Source organism: Theropithecus gelada, chromosome 4 (assembly GCF_003255815.1).
Source record: "Theropithecus gelada isolate Dixy chromosome 4, Tgel_1.0, whole genome shotgun sequence".
NCBI lineage: Eukaryota > Metazoa > Chordata > Mammalia > Primates > Cercopithecidae > Theropithecus > Theropithecus gelada.
In genome coordinates, this window is record NC_037671.1 from 45,529,392 (window position 1) to 45,552,767 (window position 23,376).

The 23,376-nt window shown below is 52.0% G+C and overlaps 2 protein-coding genes and 1 pseudogene across 4 annotated transcripts in view; 2 read left to right on the forward strand and 1 right to left on the reverse strand.

Annotated features, from left to right (window-relative positions):
* Nucleotides 1–2,544: 2,544 nt before the first annotated feature.
* On the reverse strand, nt 2,545–2,976 carry LOC112622453 (annotated as a pseudogene). Its single transcript, XR_003118990.1, has one exon. The product of XR_003118990.1 is annotated as a 40S ribosomal protein S15a pseudogene (transcript).
* Nucleotides 2,977–4,672: 1,696 nt separating this feature from the next.
* Nucleotides 4,673–14,760, forward strand: SRF (serum response factor). The gene is made up of 7 exons (XM_025382116.1): nt 4,673–5,750; nt 7,436–7,702; nt 9,291–9,552; nt 10,133–10,252; nt 11,567–11,758; nt 12,076–12,152; nt 12,358–14,760. Exons 1-7 carry the CDS (start codon nt 5,238–5,240, stop codon nt 12,451–12,453), a joined length of 1,527 nt encoding a protein of 508 aa, XP_025237901.1. The 5' UTR covers nt 4,673–5,237; the 3' UTR covers nt 12,454–14,760.
* Nucleotides 14,761–15,402: 642 nt separating this feature from the next.
* Nucleotides 15,403–23,376, forward strand: part of CUL9 (cullin 9) — a 44,621-nt gene continuing 36,647 nt past the window's right edge. The window contains exons 1-8 of one of the 2 annotated variants that reach the window (XM_025382115.1): nt 15,403–15,477; nt 17,477–18,080; nt 18,631–18,785; nt 19,130–19,630; nt 20,144–20,279; nt 20,430–20,623; nt 20,893–21,298; nt 21,699–21,891. In XM_025382115.1, the coding sequence (XP_025237900.1) occupies nt 17,486–18,080; nt 18,631–18,785; nt 19,130–19,630; nt 20,144–20,279; nt 20,430–20,623; nt 20,893–21,298; nt 21,699–21,891 (2,180 nt within the window). In that variant the 5' untranslated portion in view covers nt 15,403–15,477; nt 17,477–17,485. Of the gene's footprint in view, nt 15,478–17,139; nt 18,081–18,630; nt 18,786–19,129; nt 19,631–20,143; nt 20,280–20,429; nt 20,624–20,892; nt 21,299–21,698; nt 21,892–23,376 lie in introns of those variants that run through there. The other variant, XM_025382113.1, reaches the window with a different exon arrangement.

Consider the following 23,376-nt stretch of genomic DNA (forward strand, 5'->3'; position numbering starts at 1 on the left):
ACTCCTGACCTCAGGTGATCCACCCGCCTAGGCCTCCCAAAGTGCTAGGATTACAGGCAGGCATGAGCCACCTTGCCTGGCTGCGTTTTTTTGTTTGATTGTTTGTTTGTTTGTTTTTAAAGAGATGGATTCTCAGTATGTTGCCCAGGCTGCTCTCAAACTCCTGGCCTCCAGTGATCCTCGCAGCTTGACCTCGAAAAGTGCTGGGATTATAGGTGTGAATCACTGTACCCAGCCATGACAGTAATTTTTTTTTTTTTTGAGACGGAGTCTTGCTCTGTCACCCAGGCTGGAGTGCAGTGGCCGGATCTCAGCTTACTGCAAGCTCCGCCTCCCGGGTTCATGCCATTCTCCTGCCTCAGCCTCCCAAGTAGCTGGGACTACAGGCACCCGCCACCTCGCCCGGCTAGTTTTTTGTAATTTTTAGTAGAGATGGGGTTTCACCGTGTTAGCCAGGATGGTCTCGATCTCCTGACCTCGTGATCCGCCCGTCTCGGCCTCCCAAAGTGCTGGGATTACAGGCTTGAGCCACCGCGCCCGGCCGACAGTAATTTTTAAAAGCAATCCTTAATTTTTGTTTTGTTATTAGTTGGGTGATAAAAATCAGACGAAAGAAAGAAAGGTCGGGGTGGAATCTGTGTGGTGTGAGAGATCTGGCTGAAATTCCCATGCACTTCCAGAGGCCCTTCATGGTCTGGGGTGGACATGAGCTCCCATCTGTTGCAAGGGGCTACTCTGATCAGGCCTTTTTGGAGGAACATTTCAACTTCACATTTCAGAGCAGCCAGGCGGGAGCTTGCCTGGGCTCAATAGGCTGCATGGGGTCTATGGTAAAGTGGAGAGCAGATGCCTGTTCTGTGGCTGTCATCAGCTCCAGGTTATAGTGCTCCAGTGGGTACCTAGGCCTAGTGTTACCAAAAATTCTGATTTTTTTTGAGAGAGGTCGGATATTCAGATTTTCTTTTCTTTCTTTTTTTTTTTTTTTTTGAGAAGGAGTCTCACTCTGTAGCCCAGGCTGGAGTGCAGTGGCCCCATCTCGGCTTACTGCAACCTCTGCCTCCCAGGTTGAGCCTCGGCCTGTCGTGTAACTGGGATTACAGGTGTGTGCCACTATGCCTGGCTAATTTTTTGTTTTTGTTTTTTAGTAGAGATGGCTTTTTGCCATGTTGGCCAGGCTGGTCTTGAACTCCTGACCTCAAGTGATCCACCCGCCTCAGCCTCCCAAAGTGCTGGGATTACAGGTGTGAGCCACCACGCCCGGCCAGATATTCAGATTTTTATGTAAACTCTCATGATTTTTAAATGTTATAAGGTCCAAATAAAACACCTCTATGAGACAGTTTTTGATTTTGACTTTATCCCTAGCAATACTTTTGGCTCTGGAACCTGCAGTAATCTGATAGTGTGGGTATTGGTCTCCTCCTGACTCCCTGTGGTGACAAAGGACAGGAAGATGGGTCATCTCAAGCGGACAGAGAAGCTGTGACACTAACACTGGTGTGCAATGACCCAGGAGTTGGGAGAAGTTGGAGAGGGCAGCCTATTTGGAGGGAAGCTAAGGACTGCGTTCTTCCCAGACACGCTCCCCTATAGATGTGGCAGAGAGCAGTTGTCCCTGCTGAGGGATGTCACCCCTGCATGTGTCTAAACTAGGGGACTCAAAAGGTCTTTAGAGGGCAGGTGGGAATGAAATCCCAGGGCTTTGGCTGTAATATTATGGTGCTTAGACAAAACATGACCCCAGGCATCATTTGTGGTCCCTAAAACCCTTCTGGAACCTATTTATCTGTTTGACCTGTTCTTCCTCTTGGGCTAACACATTCCATATGTTTAAGTACCTGTTGTAAAGAGTAAATTAGTGGGGGGAGGGGTGACCTCTTTAAAACTACTGGGGGCTGGGCGCAGTGGCTCAGGCCTTTAATCCCAGCACTTTGGGAGGCTGCGAATCGCTTGAGCTGAGAAGTTTGAGACCAGCCTGGGCAACATAGGGAGACCTCATCTCTATATGACAAAAAATACACACTATATTTTACTCACTATACACACTATATTTTACTGATCACTTGCACATATTTTATTTCAGTATTTCTCAAAGTTTTTGGATTGTGACTCGCAGTAAGAAATGCAGTTGATATTGTCATCCATTACACACATACACTGAATTATAAGAAATTGACAATATCCCACCTTCTTGACCTATAAAATGGCAATTTTGTAGGGTTCAACCTATATATAATGCAAACAAACATTTTATGTAACAATATTTGCCCTTGCTTTTTGTGATACTCATTAATTTATTCTTTTAAATGTTGATTGTAGTATACTGAATTGATATCACTACCACTACCAGTAATGACTAGGTTACAATCAACTGCTTTATTTGATCTTCATAATTTTTCAGGCAGGAATAATCACTCCCTCCCATCCCCTTAAACACGCCAAGATGCTTTATCCCTAGGATGAGGCAACTTACTCCAGGTAACTCCTATTGCCTAACCACTGACCAATTACTCTGCCCTTTAGTCTTTTTTTTTTTTTTCAGAGTCCATGAGGCATTTTATTTGTAAATATATGTATTACATCCCTAGAAAAAGAATCCCAGGATTTTCCCTCCTGTGTGTTTTCGTCTTGCTTCTTCATGGTCCATGATGCCAGCTGAGGTTGTCAGTACAATGAAACCAAACTGGCGGGATGGAAACAGATTATTCTGCCATTTTTCTAGATCTTTGAGTTGCACATCGAATCTGGGGCTGATCACTCCACACTTGTTTAGCCTGCCTGTGAAGTTCACAGCAATTTTCCCAGCTCTGTGATCATCAATGATTTCAAATTCGCCAATGTAACCATGCTTCATCATCCAGTGAGAAACCAGACGATGACTTTGGAGCACGGCCTAATAAGCACCTGGAGTTTGCCTCTCTTTTCGGCATTGTTGGTGCTCTTGAGAGCATCAGCCAGGACATTCATGCGCACCATTGTGGCGGTGCGGAAAGATGGCGGAAAACCTTTAGGAAAACCTTTATCTCATTAAATCTGCATTGAGAATTTCATGGAATAGGCCAGGCAGGATCAATTCTGTAATCCCAGCACTTTGGGAGGCCGAGGTGGGTGGATCACTTGAGGTCAGCAGTTCGAGACCAGCCTGGACAACATGGCGAAACCCCATTTCTACTAAAAATACAAAATAGTCGGGTGTGATGGCGGGCACCTGTAATCCCAGCTATTTGGGAAGCTGAGGCAGCAGGAGAATCGCTTGAACTGGAGAGGCAGAAGTTGCAGTGAGTCGAGATCGTGCCAGTGCACTCCAGCCTGGGTGACAGAGTGAGACTCTGTCTCAAAAATAAAGAAAAAGAAAAAAAAAAAGAAAAAGAAAAAGAAAAAAAAATCTCATGGAATGGATAGCAACATTGATTAATATTGCGTTTGGAGTGATCAGATCACTTGTCACTTGTTTCCAGGCACAGGGCTTACCAAGAGGCAGATTCCAGATTTAAATAATTCGGTAACAGCAAAGTCCATGCTATTTTCACTGCTTTGGAGAAAAGATCCAGACCCAGAGCTTGAACCTCACTTTGCAGCACCCCAGTTCTATTCTTTAAGAAATTTTTTTTTTTTCTGCAAGGCCCAGTGGTTCATGCCTATAATCCCGGCACTTTGGGAAGCCGAGGGTGAAGGATAGCTCGATGCCAGGAGTTCGAGACCAGTCTGGGCAACATGGCAAAACCCCATCTCTACAAAAAATACAAAAATTAGGCCCGAGTGGTGGCGCGCACCTGTAGTCCCAGCTACGTGAGAGGCGGAGGTGGGAGAATCGCTTGAACCCGGGAGGCGGAGGTTGCAATGAGCTCAGATCACACCACTGCACTCCAGGTTGGGCGACTGAGCGATACCCTGTCTGAAACTTTTTTTTTCTTTCTCCAACGGGCTTTCCAGAGAAGGGTGTGTAGGTGAGTGTGTGTGCGTGAGCGTGCTTGCTTGCTTAAACTTTCTGTCGGGCCACAATTTCCCGTCTTTGCACTGGCTGTAGGGTGGGCTTTATCCTCGGGACGCCCCCCTCCCCCAGCCCAGCCTGCAGCTGGAAGTCTTCAATGATCTCCGTCTCTCCTCCCTGCCCGCCTCGGGACTGGGAGACCGATCTCTGTCTCTCGCCCTCCCCTCCACCCGCCTTTTCCAGATGTATGTCTGCCAAAGACCCCCCAGTGCAGAGGATGATGAATGAGGACCCGCGAGCCAGCCTGGTGGGAAAGTGTCGTCGCCTACAAAAGCAAGGGAAAGGGAGGGGAAGTTGGGGGGAGGGGAAAAGTTAGAGCTGAGCGGCTGGGGTGCTACGAGTCTGGACACCGGGGATGCAAGCTCCCTCCGCTCAGCCAATAACTGTGCCTCCCTTAGGAAGGCGTGAGGAAATGCTCCAATCAATCCCTGCACTCCTCCCTTGGAATTTGGGCTGTATTTTTTTAATTGACTGCAAACCCCACAATCCACCCAGGGGTTTCTCCAGTGTTTGTCTCCAGCGGTCCCGGTGCTGGAGCCCATTTCCTAGTGCTGCTCCCTCTCTTCCGCAAGACTGCGCTCCAGTCCCAGGCTACTTCTCCGCGGGTGCCTCCCAAACCGTTCTATCATTCTCGGGTTCAGGGAGGCGGAGTCGCGCCTGCTCTCCGGTTCCTTTAAGAGGCGTCGGCTCCACCCCTCTCGGAGTCGCGGTCTGACGCGAGAGGACAGGAACGAGTTCGGTATGTCTATGCAAATAAGCGCTCCCCTGCGGGCCAATGGGGAGCGGAGGTGCCGGAACCATGGACCAATGGGGCGGGGGCGCTGGGGCTCACCATATAAGGAGCGGCCTCGCCATAAAAGGAAACATTGTATCTCTTTATATGGGGGGAAGGGTCGGGGGATCCCTCCGCCGCCAGCGCGTGGTCCCGGCCCCCTCCACCCGCCGTCTCGGCCGCGGCCAGCAGCCCCTGCCCCCCGGGGGACGCTGACGGCCGCCGGGCGCGCCGCCCTAGCAGACGGACAGGGGGCGCTGCGCGCGGCCTGGGGCAACCCGGGCCACAGGGGCAGGAAAGTGAGGGCCCAGGTCGGCCCGGGCGTGCAGGGGCCCCGGGTTCGCAGCGGCGGCCGCGGCAGCGATAGCGGCACTAGCAGCAGCGGGAGTGCCGGGTTGAGCCGGCAAGCCGATGGCGGCGGCTGCGGCTCCGATTCCTCGCTGACTGCCCGTCCGCCCTCCTGCATCGAGCGCCATGTTACCGAGCCAAGCTGGGGCCGCGGCGGCTCTGGGCCGGGGCTCGGCCCTGGGGGGCAGCCTGAACCGGACCCCGACGGGGCGGCCGGGCAGCGGCGGCGGGACTCGTGGGGCTAACGGGGGCCGGGTCCCCGGGAATGGCGCGGGGCTCGGGCCCGGCCGCCTGGAGCGGGAGGCTGCGGCAGCGGCGGCAACCACCCCGGCGCCCACCGCGGGGGCCCTCTACAGCGGCAGCGAGGGCGACTCGGAGTCGGGCGAGGAGGAGGAGCTGGGCGCCGAGCGGCGCGGCATGAAGCGGAGCCTGAGCGAGATGGAGATCGGTATGGTAGTCGGTGGGCCCGAGGCGTCGGCGGCGGCCACCGGGGGCTACGGGCCGGTGAGCGGCGCGGTGAGCGGGGCCAAGCCGGGTAAGAAGACCCGGGGCCGCGTGAAGATCAAGATGGAGTTCATCGACAACAAGCTGCGGCGCTACACGACCTTCAGCAAGAGGAAGACGGGCATCATGAAGAAGGTACCAAGCCGGCGGGCTGGCTGGCCCCGGGGCCCGGGAAGGGTGGGGATGCGCAAGGGGAGCCCAGGAGGACGGCAGAGCCAAGGCGGAGGTGAGAGGCGGCGAGTCCGCAGGAGGTGTGTGGGAGGGGATGGCTCCTGCCCGGGGAGGGACGAAGGGGAGGGGCCGCCGGGGAAATGTGGGGAGAGGGGAGATCCCGCGAACGCCGGGAACCTTGGGGAAAGGCGCAGAGGTGGGAGTGACCGGCGCGAGAGAGGAAGGAGGGCCCTTGCTGAGTGGAGGTTTGAGGAGCGGTCATGGGAGGCTGCGAAGCTGCCGGGGAGGTGGATAATGAGAAGCCGGGATCAGTAGGTCCAGTGCACTCCGGTGTTCGGAGGAGGGCGCCGGAAAAGCAGGGAGCAAACGAGAAGGTATGGAGGTGAGGAGGCTGGAGCTGCATGACAACAATGAGCGAGCATGTGTGGGAGGAAATGGGCACCACGAGAGTAGTGCTGGTTGGAAGGACAGGCAGGGTTAGGGACCAGGTAAGGGAGCAGGGCAGGAGAACTGGTGCTGCCCTGAGCAGCAGGAACCTAGTCCCGCGCCGGCCGTGAGTGTTCCATGGCATCCGCTGGGAACCACATGCTGCTCCTGGCAGGACCCGCTGCAGAATCTCCTGCCGTTAGGACAAGTGGGGTTTCCAGCCCTAGGGAGAATCTATGCATGGATGGGGTTTGGGGCAAATCAGGGAGGCTTGCAGAGGTACCTAGGAATTCCTCTTCTGCCAGCCAGTGAAAAGTGGTGAGGAAAAGAGTCATTTTGGGGTGTAGATGATAAGGGAAGGGGTGAAAGCAGAAGAATTGGGAGACAAGTAGCTGGATCCTTGGGAACATTGGCTGGTATTTATTTCTGTCCCATGTAGAAACCAGAGCTGCTCCCAAGGTGGTTCGTAGAACTTTGTTGGGAGAGTATGGCATCTGTAGGGCCATCCTTGAAGGTCCCCTTCCTGGGCTCATGGCAGGATGTTTAGTGCTAATCTAGGTCTCGTCTCCCCTCACTCCAGACACTGTTGTATCAATGTCCCTTGTCACTTGATCATCAGTGGAGAAGGTTGTGGGGGGGAGGTAATTAATGAAGGAAAATTCTCTTCTCCCCTTCCATAAGCTTCTTCCCAAGACAAAGTAAAAAAGGCAGTAAAGTATTACAGGACAACAGGAGAAACTAGGCTATGGCAACAAGTTGGAGCCTGTGCAGTTTCTGGAAAGAAACATGGGACAGTTGGAGCTTAAGTGGTCCCTTATCACTAATGTGCAAATTCCAGTGTGATAGGTAGGGATCCATCCTGGTCCCTGTGACAGTGAGAATGGTTGAGGCTCTGGGACTTTCCAGGCACTAAGCTGCGTTGGGGAGCAGCTATAGCTGAGTCCTTCCGTATCCCCTGAGGTTATATGTTCCATCACTGGGAGGCTATTACTGTTTGCTTGGGGTATCTTCAGGTCAATGGGGCTGCTCCTCAAAGGAGGAGCATTGGTAGTTTTGCTGCTTCCAGAGATCCTGATAGGACACCCTGCCCCCAGAATCACTAGAGACGAAGGTCATTATGGGAATGGGAGAATGACATCACTATATAATTCTTTTTCCAACTTCTCAAAGAAGGTAGAGATAAAAAGTTTGCTGACCTGCCCATCTCCGTCCTCACCCCTCAGGCCTATGAGCTGTCCACGCTGACAGGGACACAGGTGCTGTTGCTGGTGGCCAGTGAGACAGGCCATGTGTATACCTTTGCCACACGAAAACTGCAGCCCATGATCACCAGTGAGACCGGCAAGGCACTGATTCAGACCTGCCTCAACTCTCCAGACTCTCCACCCCGCTCAGACCCCACAACAGACCAGAGAATGAGTGCCACTGGCTTTGAAGAGACAGATCTCACCTACCAGGTGTCGGAGTCTGACAGCAGTGGGGAGACCAAGGTGTGTTTGGGTTGCCTATGTGAGAGGAGGGAAGGGAGGGGGGTCCCTCTCTCTTTCTGGCCCAGGGCAGGTGGATAGGTACCCACTGATGTGGAGTGGAGCCTGATTAACGACCCTTGTCCTAGGGGACAGGTGTCCATCCTCACTTTCCTGATAGAAGACCGGCCCCCTAGATAAGCGGGCGGCCTCCGTGCCCATATAAGGCCGGCTCGGGCTCCACGCCGGCCTCCCGCCCGCAGCCCGCCTGCCTGGCAGGGCCTTTGCATTCCTCCCGCCAGCTGTCTCCCCGCTAGGGGCGGGGGTGTAGCTTAGCCCGGCCCTCCGGGCTTGGTCGCCAGGGAGTAGAAAGGGAGCACTCCGGTTCCGGGGTCCTGAGAACCCAGCACTCTTAGCAGGCGGGCTAGTTGACTGGACCGGGGACTACCTTACAAGCCAGCCGCCTGCCCCTTCAGGGTGTTGGGGGCCTGGGCAGTTAGGGAACGCATTTGCCTGCTGCTAGGGATGCCTGCGCTGTTACTCCTCCCCCTTCCTTTTCCCGGTAAGGAGAGGGGGTGGGGCTTCCTCCCTTGCTGTCTGGGGAGCTCCACCTTCCGGGTGGCACTTAACTGACTGGCCAATGGGAGGAAGCGGTACTGTTTGCCTTAGCAACGCCTCCGCCAATCAAGGGTCTTGGGCCCAGCTGCTTAGCAAACGTCTCGTGCTGACCCACCCCGCAAGCCTTTGAGCTTCTGGTTGACTCAGTTCGGGTCTGGGCTTGGTGGCTTGGTTCTCAGTTTCCTCCTTCCCCTTCTAAGAAGGAAGTCTTCCTGAGGAGAGAGTCAGTGCTGTAGGCTCCCCGCTCTCTTAGTGGCATATCATCTGTAATAATTTTTAAACTTTTATAACAGTAGGGCTCATTTATTCCCAGGAAATTTTGTTGGATGAGTACATTCTTTTGGTAGTTTACATCTTGGGTGTTTGACATATAGTGTGTCATTGCCAGACCCTCAAGATCTCTCTCAAACTCTAAGTTCCCCGAGAAACTCTCAGTTCATATCTCAGAAGCCTGACAAATTAGAACTGGAAGAACTCTTAAAGAAAACATAGCAGCCCAGCCCCCTTATGCTTATAGAAGAAGAAAACCGAGGTTCAGAAAAGGGGAGTGGTTATTTCAGGGTCACTTAGATGGTCATTACCACAGCTAGGAACAGACTTTGGTGTCCTGACTCCCCAGCCAATGGGATTACCACAGTCCACTGGAGCAGAGGACTCAGGGGATTATAATGATGAAAATGATAATCATCATCATAAGAGCAGCAAATATTTATTTATTTTTTTATGTGCCAGGTAGTTTTCTAAGTGATTTACATATGCTAACCTACTTAATCCTTACAGCAACCTAAGGGGTAGGTATTATCCTCCTTTTACTGATAGAAAACTGTAGCTGAGTATATCAATAACTTACCCAAGAGTGAGGCATCAGGTAAATGTGGCGTTGGGATTTGAACCCAAGTTCACTGGTTTCAGTCTGGGTTCTCAGTCCACACAAAACTTCTGCAAAGGCAGGGTCTGGTAGAGGCTCATTGCTTCATCTTTACTCTGGGTATAGGACACACTGAAGCCGGCGTTCACAGTCACCAACCTGCCGGGTACAACCTCTACCATCCAAACAGCACCTAGCACCTCTACCACCATGCAAGTCAGCAGCGGCCCCTCCTTTCCCATCACCAACTACCTGGCACCAGTGTCTGCTAGTGTCAGCCCCAGTGCTGTCAGCAGTGCCAATGGGACTGTGCTGAAGAGTACAGGCAGCGGCCCTGTCTCCTCTGGGGGCCTTATGCAGCTGCCTACCAGCTTCACCCTCATGCCTGGTGAGTCACGAGGGGAAGGGAGAGATTCGTCCTCTCTGGGGCAAATCAAGCATGCTAAGAGTGTGTTTAGGGCTGGCACCAAGAGAACCTCTTTCCCTGCTCAGAAGGAAGGTGAATAGGGGCCAGAGCCTGAGAGAAGCCTCTTATGTCCCGTTGGCAGGCATACCTCTGCCCACTGAGACCCCTGCTGTCCTTGTCAGTAAGTTTCAACCATATATTCTGGCCCTGTCTAGCTACCCCAGCCCCGTGCCCCTATTGCCACAGGGCAGTAGACGTTTCACCACTTCCTGCCTTGACTGGAAGGCAGATCATGTCCTTGATGGGTTATTGCCAGCTCTTGGGTCAACTGAAGAAAAGAGAGGCAAGGCCCAGGGCAGGAGGAGGAGGGATGGGCAAGAGCAGAGTGTGGAAGCCCCCAGAGGGGAGATTCGGGCATGAAGGGCCTCTTTGGCTTCCAGGAAAGATAGTGATGGGAGTTGGGGACCAGTGTGCCAGACCCTGGGACTGGGGTGTCCATGGGTACTTGGTGGAGGTGGCAATTGGGTGGGACAGAGCACAAATAAGACTCTGTGTTTTGCAGGTGGGGCAGTGGCCCAGCAGGTCCCAGTGCAGGCCATTCAAGTGCACCAGGCCCCACAGCAGGCGTCTCCCTCCCGTGACAGCAGCACAGACCTCACGCAGACCTCCTCCAGCGGGACAGGTATAGCTCGCAGCCCTGTCACCCTCCCTGCCTGCCTTCCCCCACGCGGCCTAGCAGTAGGTGCCCAACAGTAACCCTCCTATAACTAAAGTCAAGGGATTTCTTAAAGTGGAGATTGAGGCTTTTGGCCTAATAATTATGGGAAAGTCAGGTGAGGATGACTGAGTTTTGAATCCCGCCCTGCAGTGGGCTGTGGATTCCAGAAGAAAATTAGGGACCATTGATGCTACCTCCTCATTCAGATGAGGAGCCTGAGGCCTAGAAATAAGAAGTTACTTGCTCAAAGACACGTTTGCTTAATTATCAAGAAGGACTTAGAGAGCAATTTTCTCTTTGTGTGAGGGTCTTACAGGTTTTGAGTAGCCACAGTTACCCTCAGGTATCTCTAGACATTTTAGAAATGATGAGATACTCTGAAAATAAAGTTAATTTTAAGTTCTTATTATTTATAACCTTATTACTCAAAGTGTGGCCTGTGGACTGGGAACACCCAGCATTACCTGGGAGCTTGTTGGAAATACAGAATATTGAGTCTTACCCCAAACCTACTGAATCAGAGTCCGTGTTTTTTTATTTTTTTTTGAGACAGAGTCTCTCTCTGTCGCCCAGGCTGGAGTGCAGTGGCACGATCTTGGCTCACCACAAGCTCTGCATCCCGGGTTCACGCCATTTTGCTGCCTCAGCCTTCCAAGAGCTGGGACTTAAAGGCGCCCGCCACCATCCCCAGCTAATTTGTTTATATTTTTGGTAGAGACGGGGTTTCACTGTGTTAGCCAGGATGGTCTCGATCTCCTGACCTCATGATCCGCCTGCCTTGGCCTCTCAGAGTGCTGGGATTACAGGTGTGATCCACTGCGCCCAGCCCAGAGTCTGTGTTTTAACAAGATTCCCATATAATGCACATTAACATTTGAGAAGTGCTTGTTTGAAAGATGAATTTGTTAGCTGTGCATTAAGAAGGAGGGAGAATGAAAACAAATAAAAAATAAGATGTTAGAGTTCCCTAAAAGGGGAGTATCTGAGTTTTCTGAGAGTAGGTCAGTCATAATCTTTGTTTTTCCTAAGATTTGGGACTTAGAGAATTCAGCAGATAGACAGTTGAATAGTACAATGTGATAGGATACAATTAAAGATTGATGCTGTTGTGTTCAAGAAAAAATAGGCTTTTCTTAGTTGATGATGGAGCGGAGGAATAGTTGTGTCTAGCTTCTGACCTGGGAAATGGCAAGAGGGCTCTGGGGGCCTGGAATTCCTAGGGAATGGGAGATATCAGTAGGGACCAGTACCGAGCTGACACATGTCTGTGTTTGCCAGTGACGCTGCCCGCCACCATCATGACGTCATCCGTGCCCACAACTGTGGGTGGCCACATGATGTACCCTAGCCCGCATGCGGTGATGTATGCCCCCACCTCAGGCCTGGGTGATGGCAGCCTCACCGTGTTGAATGCCTTCTCCCAGGCACCATCTACCATGCAGGTGTCCCACAGCCAGGTCCAGGAGCCAGGTGAGTAGAGGAACAGGGCTAAGGAAAGGAGGACCGTTTCCTTCCTTATACACACACACACATGCACACACACATGTATGCACTGATGCCTACAAATATTTCTACCCAAATACAACACAGACTTGGATGCTTACATACACATTTGGATACCCATGCACACTTGAACACTCACACCCACATGCACCCTCAGACACTGGCACCCTTTCCCTTGGGCTCTTACATCTGAGACTCCCCCGGTCACTTGTGCATTTGTCACCACTCCTCTAATATCTGGAAGTTTCAACAATTTGAGTATCTCCTGTGGTTTTCCAATGTAGGTGGCGTCCCCCAGGTGTTCCTGACAGCATCATCTGGGACAGTGCAGATCCCTGTTTCAGCAGTTCAGCTCCACCAGGTAGGCAGGGACATCTTTCACCCCATCCCAGACAGCCACTTCTTTGTCTTGACCTTGGGGGATCCTGTTCATCAAAGCCAAAATCCCTAGCCTGGAAGCCCATCTGCTTTTCTGCTCAGGCCTGTGGTTGGCAGGCAGGGAAGCCAGGGGAGCCTGAGCCGGCTGGCCAGTGCCTGCCTCTCCTCATTCACCCTCTTCCCTCCAGATGGCTGTGATAGGGCAGCAGGCCGGGAGCAGCAGCAACCTCACCGAGCTACAGGTGGTGAACCTGGACACCGCCCACAGCACCAAGAGTGAATGATCCGCCCGCCGCCCTGGACAGATGGCCCAAGGGACGGCACCACTTATTTATTGTTGCCTTTTCACGTTTTCTTTATATACACGTTGACGGGCCGCAGGAGGGAGGCGGGGAGGAGGAACGGGCAGCCACAGGACTGAGCCCTCTCACTCCAGCCAAAGAAATGGGCCTGCCTGCCTCCACCCGTCCTCCCTCAGCCTCCCCTTCTTCCCGCCCCACCTCCCATTTCTGTTGCTGGAGGGGCCGTCCTCCTTCCTGGGACCCCCTCGCCAGCTTGGCTCAATGTTTGCCATGAGTATTAGCTTACCCAATGGGACCGTGCCCCGCCTCCCCACACACAGGCCTTCTGTGGGGCTGGGCACTGTGTCCTCCTCTAAAGAAGCAGTTGGGGCCCTCTTGCTAGCCTCCTTGCTGACCCCAGGTCAGCCCTGTGTCTGCCACAGGCTGGGTCAAAAGAGCCCTGCCCCTGCCCCTCAGGGGGCCAGCTGGGGAGACAGGGGGCTTCTTCCCTCACACTGCTGCCCTCTGCCCCTTCAGTTCCTGAGTAGCTGGGCCTGTGCACTGGGCAGGTTCCTGGGGCTGCCTGCCCTGCCTTGCCGCTCCCCTTGGACCTCCAGGGGATCCTGGGTTGGAGGGAACCACCAGCGTTCCCTTCTCCCCCTTGTCTTCCCCCCTCTCCTCCCAGCTGCTTTACTTAAAGTTGATTTTGAACTTTTTATTTGAGGAGACGAAGTGAAAACAAATCTATAAATATATATTTTTAAAATATTTAACTTTTTTTTATGGCGTTTTTCTCGTCCCCCTCCCTGCCCAAACTCCCCTTCCCTGGGGAGCCCAAGGGCTCCCCAGAACTGGCTGGGCCCCTGGGGACAGAGCCACCCCACGAGCTCGGGGTCTGCCAGTGTGTGGGGGAGATTCTGGGTTTGCCCAGTCCTGGGTTGTTTCCAGGAGAAAGCCGGGGGAGGGGCCCTCAGGCCATGCCCCAACGGGGTGGGGAGGGTGACCCACAGCTCTGGGCCTCTTTTTGCCCTTTAGGGCTGTTGCTAGGGAGAGGGAAGAGGGAGACCAAATGTGGGGGGGGGGGGGGGAGGGTGTCAGGCGGAGGCAACCGACTTCATTTGTGCCACACGCATGGGCATTGCAGCCTTGTGCTGTCCCAGGCCTGCAGCTGCCTGGGGCCCAAGTTGCAGTGAGCAGGGTGGGGTCTGGGAGGGGGTGAGAGGCAGGAATGGGGGTCAGAAGAAGTGGGAGCAGCTCTTGGGCTGAATGCAGCCAAAGGGGAGCCAGAAATGGGCAGCTCTCCCAGGGAGTGAGCAGCTACTGTAACTTTTTTAAATTAAGACAAAAAGCCTTGAAGAAAATGAATTTATTTTTCTAAGTGTAACCTCAGTATTTATGTAATTTGTACAGGGGCCATGCCCCACCCCCCTCCTCCCCCTTTGGGGTAGACCTTGAGGGTGGGCCAGCATAGGGGGGAGGGTCTTTTACCCTGTGTCAGAGCCTACCTTCACCACCTATATCCAGAAAGGGAGCTTTTTCAGAAACGGGGCAGCAGTGGGGTGAAATTTTCTTAACCCCAAGACTGCCTTCAGTAGGAACAAGCTGGCTTCTGTGATTAGGTGAAGGGGTGGGGGAAGATTTTACGCACAGCCTAGTTATCAAGGGGATGATTTGCCGACATGTTTGAGAACCCCCTAACCTCTAACCCTCATTGCTGTCTTGCCCCAGTTTGGGGTGCCAAGATGGAAGTCACCTTTCTGGGCTTTCTCCTGGAGATAGCTGGGGCTTATGGGTGGCTTTCAAGGCTGGGGCATGGCAAATCAGGGGCCAGAGAGCAGGGGAGCTTGGGACTCAGGTCTGTAACTGCCCAGCCCCTTTTCTCTGCTCTTGTTTCACTCCACCACCACTCACTCACTCCCTACTCCCCCACCCATGGGAGGAGACCTTTGATGAATTCTTCCTCTCCTTCCCACAAAAGACAGACCCCGTGAGTGAATCAGGCAAAGTGCTTATAATGTGTGTTGTGTGAGCGTGGCCTTGGGAGGACATACGTGTGTCAGGGATGAGTTGAGGTGGCATTTTTATGTGCAGCGACCCTTGGTGTTTCCCTTCCTCGGTGGCTCTGGGGTATCTGTGTGTGTGTGTGCCTGAGTGTGTGTGCGTGAATGTGAGTGTGTATGTCAGTGGTTTCTACTTCCCCTGGGATGCTGACCCAGGAATAGTGGACATGGTCACAGTCCTATGTACAGAGCTTTCTTTTGTATTAAAAAAAAATACTCTTTCAATAAATGTATCATTTTTGTGCACAGACTGTGGGGTCTTTGGCTCTGTTTTTCTACTTAGGGAGGGACGGGGGTATGAACGCGAGGCAAACTCCTAAAATTGCTGCTCTGAGTAGCGATCTGGGCTGCTTGATGAGAACGGTAATGCTAAGGTGTGCTTTGGGCAGTTTAATTCTATACGATTTAATTTAAGGAATGTTTTGCGGGGGGCCGCGGACCTTCTCCCTGTGCGTGGTTTTGCTAGGTGTTAAGGCCAACGCAGAGGAGCAATTATAATTAACTGGAAAAGTGACACAACTAATCCAAAGCATTGCTGAAGGGTTTGGGAAACTCATGGGCACGTGACCTACTGAAAAGTCAAAAAGGACAGCCTTAAGGTGGGAGTGTGCGTTACTATGTTTCGTCAGCATGATCGCTGTGATGTGAGAGGGAGGATTAGGAGAGCCGACCCAGTGAAGAGGAGGGGGCTTCTTCCTGCTGCTAAGAGAGGAGCAACGTGACCTCGATCCCGGGCTCCGCCGGGAGCGCGCCCCCACGACCCTCTCCCCATGCAGCCGCCGCGGTAGCACGCATGCTCCACTCGCGCGCTGTTCCGCCACGCTCGGCGTGGGCCGCGATGGGACCCGTAGGTGCCTGGCCGTGCGTGCAGTCGCCGTGTGACCCGGAAGGGAGCTCTGAAGAGGCGGGGCCAGGACGGCGGGATCGGCCGCTGGGTCCCAGCGAGGGCTGAGCCGGGCGGTGGGAGGTGAGAGGAGAGTTCTGCGCCGACCCGGTCCCTCCCCTTCTCCTGTCTCCTCCCCGGTTCTTTAGCCACTGTCCATGGGGCTGACGAAGGGAACAAGGTCTTGCTCTCTGAGATTCACTGGATCTTTTCAGCTTCTTTGGGCCGCGCCCCCAAACATCCTCCCCCCTCCCCCCAACCTGTTCCCTCTGCAGTGCTGGCCTCCTCCACGGCTCTGCAAGCTTGGGCTTGACCTTGCTATCTGCTGGTCTCATCCCTGCGTCCAGACCTCACCCCCACACCTCAGTTCACTGTTGCTCTCCTAGGCCCACATTACATCCCCCCACCTCCTCCTATCCGATTGTTTTACTTCCCCCTGCTGCTAATCAGTTGCCCGCTGGCACATCGCTGGTTACCATCCAGGCTTGCCCCCCATCCTAAGTGGACCCCTACTTCCATTGAGGTCCACATCCTTCTTTCTCCCTCCTCTTCACTTCTACTCTAATCTTCTGTCCCTGTACCCCAACATGACCCCTGCCCTGACCACCCATATCTTCATCTGGGTTTACCTTCTTCCATTCTTATTCTCACTATTCCCTGTTGCTCCTGCACTGCTTCATATCACTCATATCTTTCCTGATCATTCCACTCCCATTTATAATCGGTCTTAATAACTTTGCATTTATTTGATGACTCCCCTACCTTCTCCATCTAAGAATAATAATAGATTATGTTTACTGAACACTCATGTGCTCGATGCTGTTCCAAGTGCTTTACATACATGATCTTTTTTAAATTCATGAAGTAACTATGAATATTACTACCATCTTGCAGAAGAGGAAACAAGCTCAGAGGTTAAGTAACTTGTTCCAGACTATGCAGACAGTGAGACAAAGAGCCAGAATTCAGAGTCACATTTATCTGACACTAAAATCTCTGAATATTGCTTCTCTCCTGACCTCATTTCCTACCTTTAACCCAGTGATTGCCACCTCTATCTTATCTACCTGACTTACTTAGATCCTTACCATACATACAGCATAAGTGCAGGGTGGGACCTGGTCATCTTTCCCATAATTTTGTCTGGTCCCTAGGGCCCTCCCCCTTTCACAAGACTCGAAAACACTTTTCCTATCCAGTCATTTGCCCCAACATCCCAGCCTTTTGTCATCTCCGTTCTCTGTATCTGCCATGGCCCACCCTTTACATCCATCTTGCAGCTTTACTCTGTCATTTATGCTCCTTGTCGTGCCCCTCCGCTGTCCTACTTTTCCTCACATGTTCTGACCCCACTGCCTCTCATGCTGCTGTGCTTCCTGTCCACCCATGTCATCCTTCTAAGTCCTAATCTGTAACCCTCAGCCACCCTGCTATCCTGCCTAAACTATCTTGCTTAACTGTCACTGTTTATTGTTACCTTGCCTATTATTCTTTTCATTATCTTTTTGTAAACTCCCCCTCCTCCCTTCCTCCCTTCCTCCCTTCCTCCCTTCCTTTCTTCCTTTCTTTTTTGACAGAATCTCGCTCTGTTGCCCAGGCTGGAATGCAGTGGTGCGGTCTTGGCTCACTGCAACCTCCGCCTCCTGGGTTCAAGTGATTCTCCTGCCTCAGCCTCCTGAGTAGCATATGCCACCACACCCGGCTAATTTTTGTATTTTTAGTAGAGATGGGGTTTCACTGTGTTGACCAGGCTGGTCTTGAACTCCTGACCTGGTGATCTGCCCACCTTGGCCTCCCAAAGTGCTGGGATTATAGGCGTGAGCCACCGGGCCCAGCCAACTCTTCCATTTCTTAAATCTCTTCATCCCCTCACTGTCTTCACTCCATTCTCCTTCTGTTATAAATCCCAAAGTATGTTCAGCTATTTATTCCATCCTATTTTTTGCCTTTTCTGTTTGGCCTCCTAAATTCTACCATGCAGCCTACCGATCACCACCCACCTTCTCTGTGTCTCAAGATTCCACCCCCTCTGTATTTTTTTGATTTTCTCATACTGCCTTATCTTTCTCCTTATATATCCCAGGAGGTCAGGATGGTCGGGGAACGGCATGCTGGGGACCTCATGGTGCCTTTAGGGCCTCGGCTGCAGGCATATCCTGAAGAACTCATTCGACAGAGGCCTGGGCATGATGGGCATCCTGAATACCTGATCCGATGGAGTGTCCTGAAGTGTGGGGAAGTGGGCAAAGTGGGTGTGGAAGAAGGCAAAGCAGAGCACATCCTCATGTGGCTGTCAGCTCCTGAGGTCTACGCCAACTGCCCTGGGCTGTTAGGTGAGCGGGCACTATCTAAGGGACCTCAGCACGAACCAGCTGGGGTTTCAGGAAGCTTTCCTCGAGATCCAGGAGGCCCGGATGAAGTGGCAATGGGAGAGATGGAGGCTGATGTGCAGGCGCTGGTACGCAGGGCAGCCAGGCAGCTGGCAGAAAGTGGGACCCCAAGCCTCACGGCTGCTGTGCTCCACACCATCCACGTGCTCAGTGCCTACGCCAGCATCGGGCCCCTCACTGGTGTCTTCAGGGAGACAGGAGCCCTGGACCTGCTTATGCACATGTTGTGCAATCCTGAGCCTCAGATCCGCCGGAGTGCAGGCAAAATGCTGCAGGCTCTGGCAGCCCACGATGCTGGTAAGAGACAGCCAGGGAAGAAGGAAAACAATGGAGAAAATGGGGCCACAGGGAGTAAGAACAGAAAGAGGAGAGATTTCCTAGCTCTGTAAGAACACCTAGTATTTGGTGAATATCAATTTGATGCAAAGGAAAAATACAGATTCATAGGCTATTTCAGGTATATAAAGAGGCTAAAATGATAGCCTCTGGCTTATCTGTTCATTCTCAGTGCATTGACCAGAGAAGAGAATAGGATTTATCTGTATTTTTGAAACTGGATTGAGATTTATTAGTTGGTTTTGAAATCAATTTGGTGGGTTACAACCAACATTTTTTTAAAAACTTGTCATTAGTGTGTAGCACTTAGTAGGGGTAAATTTTGTACCATAAAATATATTTCAGTTATATGTATGTATGTTTGTAACAGGTTACCATGTAAAACATATTTCTTGCTGTGAGTCTTAGTAACAAAGTTTGAAAGCCTCTGGGATAGGAGATAGAATCTAGGAAAGGCAGGGAGAAAGTACTGGGGATTGAGGAGAAGTTATGGATTGGGTATGGATTACAGGGAGTCGGGCTCACGTCCTTCTGTCACTGAGCCAGCAAGATGGCATCGAGCAGCACATGGATTTTGACAGTCGCTATACATTGCTGGAGCTGTTTGCAGAAACCACATCCTCTGAAGAACACTGCATGGCCTTTGAGGGCATTCATCTGCCTCAGGTACACTACCAGCTGTAGGGAAATGCTGTGTACAAGGGCTGAGGCATTATTTCTGAAAACATGGTTCAGGACTGAATGTTAGCACCAGAGCCACCTGGGAACTTGTTAACATGAAGGTTCATGTCCTCCCTCTCAGCCCCTCTCCATTCAGAATTTCTGAGATGAGAACCCAGAAATCTGTGTCTTAAGACACTCCCTGTGCCTTTCTTACACAAATCAAAGTTGGAGAACTACAGGCCTGGGGAGAAGGCCTTTATATTTTTCTGTAGAGGAGGATACTGGGGGGAAAGGGAGAGGCTAAAGCCAGGAAGAGATGAACCTGTCCCAAGTATTGTGCCTTACAGATCCCAGGAAAGCTGCTCTTCTCCTTGGTGAAGCGCTACCTTTGTGTCACCTCCCTCCTGGATCAGCTGAATAACAGTCCAGAGCTGGGAGCTGGAGACCAAAGCTCCTCATGTGCCACAAGAGAGAAAAGCCGGGGACAGCGGGAGCTGGAGTTCAGCATGGCTGTGGGCAATCTCATCTCTGAGCTTGTGCGGAGCATGGGCTGGGCCCGGAACCTCAGCGAACAGGGCATGTCACCTCCCCGGCCAACCCGGTCCATCTTTCAGCCCTACATTTCAGGCCCCAGCCTTTTACTCCCCACCATTGTCACCACCCCCAGAAGACAAGGGTGGGTCTTCCGCCAGCGCTCTGAATTCTCCAGCCGTAGTGGCTATGGAGAATATGTGCAGCAGACGCTGCAGCCGGGGATGCGAGTGCGGATGCTGGATGATTATGAGGAGATCAGTGCTGGGGACGAGGGCGAGTTCCGGCAGAGCAACAACGGCATTCCCCCTGTGCAGGTGGGCAGCACGTGGTGGTGAGACACTGTTGGGAGTTTATTTGGGGTGGGGTATAGCTGGGACTTCATCCAGCGGACTCCTGCAGGCCACCCAAGAAGAAACCCCCTTGGGGAATTGGAATGATACAAGGGGGTTGGCATTTGCGGGGGGGTGCATTTGGAGGGCTGAGAAAATCTGGCAGGGGTGTGGGGTGTGGGTGGACTGTAAGTTCATGGGAGACTCACCCAGGAAGCAGAACTGATAAATGGAGATACCTCCCCACCACCACCAGTGGAAGAGGCTAGGAAGGAATGTGGAAGCAGAGAACATCATGGTTAAGAAGAGGCAGGGCCCACTCCTGATAAGGGAAGGAAGCCTTTTGCCATATGGGGGTTTTTCCAGGCTTAGCCAGCTGTGTATGTGAGGGTGCGCCCCAAATCTATGCTTGGGCATGTCCTTTCAAGCCTTCACAGGCCAAGGCTCAGATGGTTGAGCCTTCTCTATTCTGCCCTCTTTCTTCCTCCCTCATACCAGGTTTTCTGGCAGTCGACAGGCCGCACTTACTGGGTGCACTGGCACATGCTGGAGATCCTGGGCCCTGAGGAAGCCACTGAGGATAAGAGTTCAGCAGCTGTGGAGAAGGGGGCAGGGGCTACTGTGTTGGGCACAGGTGAGCCTAAGAGGGGACATGGATAGCATGTCTCTGAACAGAGGAGTAGTGACTGGGATGAAGCCACTTCTGACCAGGAGCAGTCCTAGGGGTCCAGAAACGGACCCCATTCCTGAGGGGTGCTGATCCCCACCATGCCTGTGTCCTCAGCATTTCCCTCCTGGGACTGGAATCCTATGGATGGGCTCTACCCTTTGCCGTACCTCCAGCCCGAACCTCAGAAGAATGAGAGAGTGGGATATCTGACCCAGGCTGAATGGTGGGAGCTGCTTTTCTTTATCAAAAAGTTGGACTTGTGTGAGCAGCAGCCAATTTTCCAGAATCTTTGGAAGAACGTGGATGAGGTATTATAGGCCTGAGATACCTGGGGATTTTCTAGTAGGGTTAGAGGTGGGATTCTCTAGAAGAAGTTTCAGACAGGGGATACCACTAGGGGGAGGCTGGAGCTAGAGGTTAGAGTTAGAAGTCCTGCTGGGGGGCGGAGGCAAGTGCTGTGAGGGTTTAGTATGTAGAAGGTGTGGGGGCGTGGTGGGGAGTGATCACCCTTCCCGTTACTGACCCCAAGACCTTTGTGTCTGCTTATCTCTTAAATGTATACCCCTTCTGTTGACAGACCCTGGGTGAAAAGGCCCTAGGTGAGATCTCTGTGTCCGTGGAGATGGCTGAGAGTCTGCTGCAGGTTCTCAGTAGTCGATTTGAGGGCAGCACTCTCAATGACCTGCTCAACTCCCAGATCTACACCAAGTATGGGCTGCTGTCTGATGAACGAAGCAGCTCGTCTACTTCACGAAATCACTCCTGTACCCCAGATCCAGAAGAGGAGTCCAAGTCGGAGGCCAACTTCTCAGAGGAAGAGACTGAGTCCCCCAAAGCAAAGGCCGAGGCCCCTAAGACAGAGGCCGAGCCCACCAAGACAAGGACTGAGCCCCCCATGGCACAGAGTGATTCGCAGCTGTTTAACCAGCTTCTGGTGACTGAGGGGATGACCCTGCCCACTGAGATGAAGGAGTCAGCCAGTGGTGAGTCAGGTTCTGGGAGGAAGCAATTGGAACAGGTCCTGGGTGGTCTCAGTAGAAGAAATGGATAGTCAGGATTGAAGGAAAACCATGGAAGAAGGTCATTTTTGCAGGGGAAAATGCCTTGGAACCATGTGTCCATCTTCTTCCTTTTGACCTTGATTGTATTTAATTAACCAGCGCTCCCTTCAGTATCTCTGGAAAAGGAGGGTCCTTTTTCTGTGGTGTCTTCATCTCCTTTGTTTGATCATTAGATCCCTGACACAGAATTGGAAAACTATGCAAGCTGCAGTAGCCGATAATGTATTTAAATATTGGTAGGATAACTGGGCTTGACTTTAAAGACTTCTAACTTCAAGGTGCCACAGTTCTTTTAGCCATTGCCTTTTCCCACCAATTTCAGAAATGGCCAGAGCCTTGCGGGGTCCTGGTCCTCGCAGCTCCCTGGATCAACATGTGGCAGCCGTCGTGGCCACTGTGCAGATATCCAGCTTGGACACAAACCTGCAGATTGCAGGGCTCTGTGCCCTCTCTCAGGCTGTGGAGGAGGTCACTGAGCGGGATCACCCTCTGGTCCGTCCTGACAGATCACTGAGGTTAGCATATTGGGGAGGGAAGAGGTTTTGGTTGAAGCTGTAGGCAAAGGATGGTGGTAGAGGGGAAGGAGCTTTGAGATCACGAATTAGAAAAGCTGGGGATGAGGGAAGGCTCAGCCTGAGGAGCAGCCGAGCAGGAAGGTTGGATGTTTTAATGGCTCGTATTCTTGGAGCACTTCTGTTATGCCAGGCACTATGCTAGTATTTTTTTTTTTTTTTTGAAACGTAGTCTTGCTCTGTCACCCAGGCTGGAATGCAGTGGCCGGATCTCAGCTCACTGCAAGCTCCGCCTCCCGGGTTTACGCCATTCTCCTGCCTTAGCTGGGACTACAGGCACCCACCACCTTGCCCGGCTAGTTTTTTGTATTTTTTAGTAGAGACGGGGTTTCACCGTGTTAGCCAGGATGGTCTCGATCTCATGACCTCGTGATCCGCCCGTCTCGGCCTCCCAAAGTGCTGGGATTACAGGCTTGAGCCACCGCGCCCGGCCAATGCTAGTATTTTACGTGCATTCTCTCATTAAATCCACCTAACATCGGAGGAAATGTTGGTAATATTTATCCTATTGTATGGGTGAGGAAACTGAAGCTTAGAGAATGTAAGTAACTTGCTTAGAGTTTTACAGATAGCAGAGCCAGGATTCAAACCTAGGTCTTTTTGGCTCTAGAACTGGAGTTTTTTCTCTTTCTTTTTCTTTTTTTTCTGTCCCTACTTATTTTTTTTTTTTGTTTTTAACACATTAGACCTTAAAACCTACTTTATTTTAAAAGTTTTTTCTACTTTTATTTATTTAATTAATTTATTAATTTATTTTTGAGACGGAGTCTTGCTATGTCGTCATGCTGGAGTGCAGTGGTGCGATCTTGGCTCACTGCAACCTCTGCCTCCTGGGTTCGAGGGATTCTCCTGCCTCAGCCTCCTGAGTAGCTGGGGTTACAAGCACGTGCCACCATCCCCAGCTAATTTTTGTACTTTTAGTAGAGACGGGGTTTCACCATGTTGGCCAGGGTGGTCTCAATCTCCTGACCTCATCATCTGCCCGCCTTGGCCTCCCAAAGTGTTGGGATTACAGGCGTGAGCCACCACGTCCAGCCCTCTACTTTTAAATTATACAAATAACACGCAACGTATTCTCATTTTATTTATTTATTTATTTTTATTTATTTACTTGTTTTTGAGACAGAGTCTCACTCTGTCACCCAGGCTAGAGTGCAATAGTGTGATCTTGGCTCACTGCAACCTTTGCCTCCTGGGTTCAAGCAGTTCTTATGTCTCAGCCTCCCAAGCAGCTGGGATTACAGGTGCCCGCCACCATGCCTAGCTAATTTTTGTATTTTAGTAGAGACGAGGTTTCACCATGTTGGCCAGGCTGGTCTCGAACTCCTGACCTCAGATGATCCAGCCTCCCAAAGTGCTGGGATTACAGGTGTGAGCCACCATGCCCAGCTGGATTCTTTTTTTTTTTTTTTTTTTTTTTTTTTTTTT